The following is a 7,025-nucleotide window of genomic DNA, read 5'->3' on the forward strand; positions in this document are numbered from 1 at the left end:
GGCCAAAAAGGGCGTATGCGTTTTTTCCTGAATATATTCAGGAAAAAACGCATACGCCCTTTTTGGCCAACCAAGCAAGCTTGCAAAGGAAATCTGCACTACAATGAAGTCTCACTGCCCCCTGGTCAAAAGGGCCATCTGAAAAAAGTGTAAAATCCAGAAAGGCAGGACAGGCCATGGAGAACTGGGAGCCTTGTTGTGCTGATGGGCGGAATGTAAATTGCCAACAGCCACTCTGGAGAAGTGTATGGTGTTTCCTGAAACATCCAAAAAACCAAGCAACAGAGCCTAGGGCATTTCCACTTATGGTCCTTTAGCTTAGGGAAATAATAATCAAAAAGACACAGCCTCCCCAAAGTTTGGGATGGCTCTGTTTACAAGAACCTCGTTTACGGTACAGGTTCAATATCGCAGAAAGCGAAAAATGGATAAAGAAATTGTGGTACTTACGTACAATGCAATATCACTCAGCAATGAAATCTATGTCATCAGGCCCATGACAGCATAATGAGTGGATTCAGGTATGATGATTCTAAGAGAAATAAGTCACACAGAAAAAGAAACATCATAAGATATCACTACTACACGGAATGTAAACTTGGCTACACAGAAACTGAATTACAAAACAGAACAGCGTCTCAAATGTAGAAAACCAACTTATGCTTGCTTAAGGGGAAAGGTGAGTTGGGGTGCGGCATAAAACCACAGATTGAAATTAGCACAGATACCGTTCCATAAGCCAAATATGTAATAGACAAGAGCTACTCCTTTCTCAACGATGTGGACTCAACACCCAATATTAAACGCCTAAGAATATACCTGACTAGTAAGAATCTTAAAACCTATGGATTTATATGTCTCCGAAAGAGAATCAAGCGTGTGTACAGTGGCATAAACGCAGCAGTGATAGGATTGGTGAGGTTCGGTGAGCAAATGCAGACTCTTTGAAGTCATATTGCATGGTACCCATTCCATGGGTCTCAACTCTCCATGTTTATGGGATTCTTCCTTCAGCTAAAACATGCATGTGGAACCCAGAGTACGATCCACTGTGTGATCGGGAAACGTGTTCAAATATGTCTCAGTTTTCGTCCCCTGGTACTCGGGTGCAACATTCCAGTCGCTTTACTAACACTCTCCCCACTTGGAGAGTCAGTGCCTTTAACCTCCTGTTTGGCCCAGTTTGCAATTTCTGTGGAAAATGAACAGGAATAGGGAGAACCAATGAGAGACTAGGTGGAGGTGTCTGGACGGGCAAATTTAACTCTCATTTCCCACCAGGAAGAGGAATTAACCAAAGGCTCAGCATGCCGTGCCAGAACCAAACTAGGGCCTGAAGCAATCCTGCGGTGTTGCGGCCAGCTCACAAGAAAGCGAGTTGAAGAAAGGATCTCAGGGGCACTGTAATTCACAAACCTGCAGAGTTATAAGTGACAGCTATATTCCAAAAATATATTGAAGTAAGGCTGCCAAGAGGAGTTGAATGTGGGACAGAATTGCAGGGAACCGATTTCAGGAGGTAGACTGGAATTGCATGTAAAGCATAGGAAAAGAGGCAGAACGTCCACAATGATGCACTTGGCCAAAAAGGGCGTATGCGTTTTTTCCTGAATATATTCAGGAAAAAACTCATACGCCCTTTTTGGCCAACCAAGCAAGCTTGCAAAGGAAATCTGCACTACAATGAAGTCTCACTGCCCCCCCCCCCCCCCCCCCCCCCCGGTCAAAAGGGCTATCTGAAAAAAGTGTAAAATCCAGAAAGGCAGGACAGGCCATGGAGAACAGGGAGCCTTGTTATGCTGATGGGCGGCATGTAAATTGCCAGCAGCCACTCTGGAGAAGTGTATGGTGTTTCCTGAAACATCCAAAAAACAAAGCAACAGAGCCTAGGGCACTTCCACTTATGGTCCTATAGCTTAGGGAAATTAAAATCCAAAAGACACAGCCACCCCAAAGTTTGGGCCGGCTCTGTTTACAAGAACCTCGTTTACAGTACAAGTTCAATATCACAGAAAGTGAAAAATGGATAAAGAAGTTGTGGTACTTACGTACAATGCAATATCACTCAGCAATGAAATCTATGTCATCAGGCCCATAGAAGCATAATGAGTGGATTCAGGTACGATGATTCTAAGTGAAATAAGTCACACAGAAAAGGAAACATCATAAGATATCACTACTACACGGAATGTAAACTTGGCTGCACAGGAACTGAATTACAAAACAGAACAGGGTCTCAAATGTAGAAAACCAACTTATGCTTGCTTAAGGGGAAAGGTGAGTTGGGGTGCGGCATAAAACCACAGATTGGAGCCGCGCGCTGCTGGTGCTGCTGCCGCCCCCATCTCCGTCGCCGCTGCTGTCGGTCGGGCTGCGCTCAGTTCTTCAGCGATCAGTTCCCTCGGACCCATCGCCGCTTCTAGACCTTGCTGCGGGTTCGGATCTTGCCGGGAAAATGTCTGATGAATTTTCGTTGGCAGATGCGCTACCTGAACACTCCCCTGCCAAAACCTCTGCTGTGAGCAATACAAAACCCGGCCAACCTCCTCAAGGCTGGCCAGGTTCCAACCCTTGGAATAACCCAAGTGCTTCACCTTCTGTGCCATCTGGACTCCCACCAAGTGCAACACCCTCCACTGTGCCTTTTGGACCAGCACCAACAGGAATGTATCCCTCTGTGCCTCCCACCGGACCACCTCCAGGACCCCCTGCACCCTTTCCTCCTTCTGGACCATCATGCCCCCCACCTGGTGGTCCTTATCCAGCCCCAACTGTGCCAGGCCCTGGCCCCACAGGGCCATATCCGACACCAAATATGCCCTTTCCAGAGCTTCCAAGACCCTATGGTGCGCCCACAGATCCAGCTGCAGCTGGTCCTTTAGGTCCATGGGGATCCATGTCTTCTGGACCTTGGGCACCAGGAATGGGAGGGCAGTATCCTACCCCTAATATGCCATATCCATCTCCAGGGCCGTATCCCGCCCCTCCTCCTCCCCAAGCACCAGGGGCTGCACCACCTGTTCCATGGGGCACTGTTCCACCAGGAGCCTGGGGACCACCAGCGCCATATCCTGCCCCTGCAGGATCATATCCCACACCAGGACTCTATCCCAGTCCCAACAATCCTTTTCAAGTGCCTTCAGGACCTTCCGGTGCTCCACCGATGCCCGGTGGCCCCCATTCTTACCATTAAGTTAACAATGGATGAAGAGATGACGCTTTGCTTTTTGAAGTACATATATATATATGCACTTGAATGCATATATACAAATTGCTGTTTCACTATTCTTAGAGGGCATTCATGAAAGAACAACTCTTGCATCTCTCAGAAGATATCTGCCTCTTGTGCTTGGATGTATAGTACATCTGATGGAAACAATCAGATAAAAATGTAAAAGTAAATCATTCAAATGTGATTTTTATTCGGTTTTTATGGAAAGTTAAAGTAATTAAGTATATTGAATAGCTCTTTGATACAATTTGTTTAAAACAAATTTTCGATTTGTTTAAATTATGAAACTAAATACTTATCACTTTTTCCCCTAAATAAACACACTTTGAAAACAATCACATTGTCATAATTTAAACAAATGATGCCTCTCAACATCTTGAGCTGCTCTATCTATAGGATAAATAAACCTGGTCCTTCTGAGGTTATCTTTTGGATATACATTTTAAAACTTGGTAATTATTGTCAGATGTTGAGTTCATTTTTATCCTTGAGCTTTTAGTAAAAACTTCATTTTGAGTTCCACCTGATTTATTTTTAGCCATATGGGTCATACAGCTCTAAAATCTGCCCTTTATGGAAACTGTTTTCTTTTTAATGCAGGCTAACATGTATATGTAAATTATATTCTTAGAGAATTGGTGATCTCTTTGTACTTGTAGAATAGATTATGATGTGTCCATATTACTTCGGAAAGAGCTCAAGGACGGAAATATTTCTCTCCTTTGTCTTGAACCTCAAACTAGAAGAGACCCTAGGAACTGCTTCATAGTAACAAGTAATTTGCAGTCCTACAAAACACTCTTCTACAGGAGACTTCCTGTAGTCCCCTCCCCCTCGGTTCTTTAGAAGGAGCACTTCCCTTCATTCCATCCTGATGCAGAAAACTGGCACACTCTAGGGGTCTATCACAAACACAGAAGTTATGTTTAGAGAACCTTAGTCATACAGACATGACTGTTCTCTTTGTACAAGCGTGATCGAAACACGTTACGTCTTTCAGAGTCTGGTTAAGCTATGTCATCGTCTCTTGCATAGTTATCCTGGATCTGTTTGTAACGTGCTTATGGCTGACAGTTCAGTTCTGTATTTGTTGACAGGTAAGACAGGTAAATAGGTAGAAGAATGAGTGCCATCCTCAAAAATTATTCTCTAGCCGTGACACTGAGGATAATCATAAAGTGTAGATCTCTGCAATTGAGTTTAAAGCAGTGTGACTGTGTTACTTAAAAATAAGTGGTGTTTGTAACCTCCAGAATAGCTTTTTGGCACCTTATCTTTAAATCTGATTTTTAGATTTGGGATAGAACTGACCATGTTTGACCATTTGTCCATTTGTTTGACCATTTGACCATTTGTCAAATTTTGAATGTATTCATTAGGTTCCTAAAATGTATTGTGACTTTCTTGACCAGTATATGAGAGATTTATGCTGGAGCTCTTACCTTTGCTTAGAAATAAAATATTTAGTAGTTTATTTCTCTTACAGTTAAAATGTCAAGAATGCCAAATGCTGCCAATTTAATGGTTTGATAGCTACCTCCTTTTAAGAAAGCGAGATTGTCACCTTTGAGAGGAACATTCAGTCTTTAGGCCTCCCTTAAGTAGATGATAGATTCAGGCTTTCAGAATTGAAACTAATTTGTTTAGATATTTTCAGACTGGGGAATGTTAGACAGCCCTTTCATAGTGGCACAGTCTTTCTTTCACTTCTTTGCAGGGACAAGTGGCAGCTATCTGCAACACTCTTGGAATCTGTTGTAGCCTTCAGTTTATAAGGCAGTAGCCTTAGAAGGTGTCATAGCTTAACTTATCAATCAATATCATAATGTCAGCTAACTCTGGAGGGATGAAAGGCAAAGTGAGATGGCAGCAAAGATATCTCTCCTTTTGGTTATTTTGGTTGTCCTACCTTGGAATAAGTTGACAACTCTGGCTTTAGATAAAATATTTAACACTAGAGAGGATAACGTTTGACTACAAGAAGAATAGGTAGCAAGTTTGGGAATCTCTTATTGTGGAGACCAGTTACTATCAGAGAAAATCTTATGCTAAAGGATTTAAAGGGCCGTGAATACAAGATTTGGAATTATTACCCCTTATAAGTATATCAACTGCTGGTGACCCATACTGCCCAGTGTGTCCTAGATGATACTGCCGTTTTAAACTTGGCTTTTTGAGGATTTTCCAACTGATTTTTGGGAAATTTTTTTTAAATATAAGAATTGAAATCAAAGGGAATAGAATTTACTTTTACATTCTTTTTAATTTTCAAGCATCATTTCTCAACTTGAGGGAGGGGCATCTCAATTCTTGTGGGTACTTGGGGGCAAAAGGTATTTTTAGGTTCAGGGTGGAGTTAAGAAAAGCAGAAGTTGTTTCAAGGGAGGAATGGAGGAAAGCATCTAAGAAGGTTTTTGTCTTTACAAGGGAATAATGTTGCTTTTAAAACAAGTTATGCTAGGCTGAGATTGGTTTGTGGAAGAGACTGCTTGTTAGAAAGTATGTTTGGTCTTAAAGGGATATGAAGTACGGAATATGCTGCCATTTGGACTTTCAGAGCAGGAATTTTAAGATAAATTTGATGGAGATAGTTGAGATGTGTTGAGAAATAGTGTCTCTGAAGTTAGAATCTTAGATTTTGAAATTTTGAGCCTAAAAATGACAATGAAAAATTAAAGTATAGACCTTAGGTCCTCATTCACACACTCAGTCCTTGAGAATGAAGGCTCCTTAAAGGAGTGCTTACAATGCCTTGTGTTGTCTGAACTGGACCCGGCCTGACAGTTTTTCATGCTTTTGAAGATGGCTGTTTACAGCTGTGACTCCATAGCCCTGTTTTCTGTAAAGTAATATATTGATTATTTGGGAATAGACAATACATTTTTTTAATTACCCAAGGGCCTCCTTCATTCTTTGTCAGTTTTACTATTTATTGTTTTCAGTAGAGAATAATAAAAGGGCAGAGAAGAAAGGGGGTGAATTTTGGGCCTTGGTCTGTCATACCACTACAATGGGATATTAGAATATTTTCTAGGAAAGAAGTCAGTTTTTCCCCTGCTTTTTTTACCTCACAGTTATTAGTGCTACCTGTTGTGGTCAGATGTACAGCTTTTGAAACTATCTGTGCGTATCAACATAGCTCTACTCAGAGTTTCAGTTAAAATACTGTGCCTAGTTTGCATATCAATCAGTTGCCTACACTTCCAAAAGATTCGTGCCAATGTCTTCCTTCCTCACCCTGAATAATCTAGTGCTAGATTTATAAAATGCCTGGTTTATAAACCTTGGAAATTCAACCTAAGCACAGACCTTCAAGTGTTCAAGTTTTTGAAAAGCGTAAGGCTTGCTTCAGATGAATCACACTGATCCACTGTACTGTGCATAGAAAGTGGTGGGTGGCTTTCAGGGAAGACTATAATTTTATCTTAATAAAGCAATATTTAGTATTGAAGACAGACACTGTTTTATTTTCAGAATTCTGCCAAGTAAAACAAAAATTGCCAATAAAATAATCAGTATTAAAGAAATGGCCATGCAAGCTTCTGGCAACAGACAGCATCTGAAAACTGCATTCATTCAGCAGACACTCAGATGTCAATGATCCAGGTGCTTTGCCAGATGCCAGAGATACAGAGACGAAGAGAATGCCTGTCTTTCAGAGGCTTACAGCCTAGGGGGAGGCATTACAGAATTGATGAGTACATCCAGTATTAGTTTACCTGGACAAACATATTTTAGTATTGCCGCTGGTGGAATTTATAGACTAGCCTTTGAGCATTTAAAGAACAAAGTA

General features: G+C 41.6%; 1 protein-coding gene across 1 annotated transcript; it reads left to right on the forward strand.

Moving 5' to 3' along the window:
• Nucleotides 1–2,315: 2,315 nt before the first annotated feature.
• Nucleotides 2,316–4,379, forward strand: LOC309961079 (MAPK-interacting and spindle-stabilizing protein-like). Its single transcript, XM_082838118.1, has one exon. It carries the CDS (start codon nt 2,456–2,458, stop codon nt 3,191–3,193), a length of 738 nt encoding a protein of 245 aa, XP_082694244.1. The 5' UTR covers nt 2,316–2,455; the 3' UTR covers nt 3,194–4,379.
• Nucleotides 4,380–7,025: the final 2,646 nt, after the last annotated feature.

The sequence above is a fragment of the Leucopleurus acutus genome, assembly GCF_964270905.1.
Source record: "Leucopleurus acutus genome assembly, chromosome: 4".
Taxonomy (NCBI): domain Eukaryota; kingdom Metazoa; phylum Chordata; class Mammalia; order Artiodactyla; family Delphinidae; genus Leucopleurus; species Leucopleurus acutus.

Bases quoted from the DNA above. Each gene is read 5' to 3' on its own strand.
- LOC309961079 (XM_082838118.1), top strand. From the start codon at position 2,456: ATGTCTGATGAATTTTCGTTGGCAGATGCGCTACCTGAACACTCCCCT.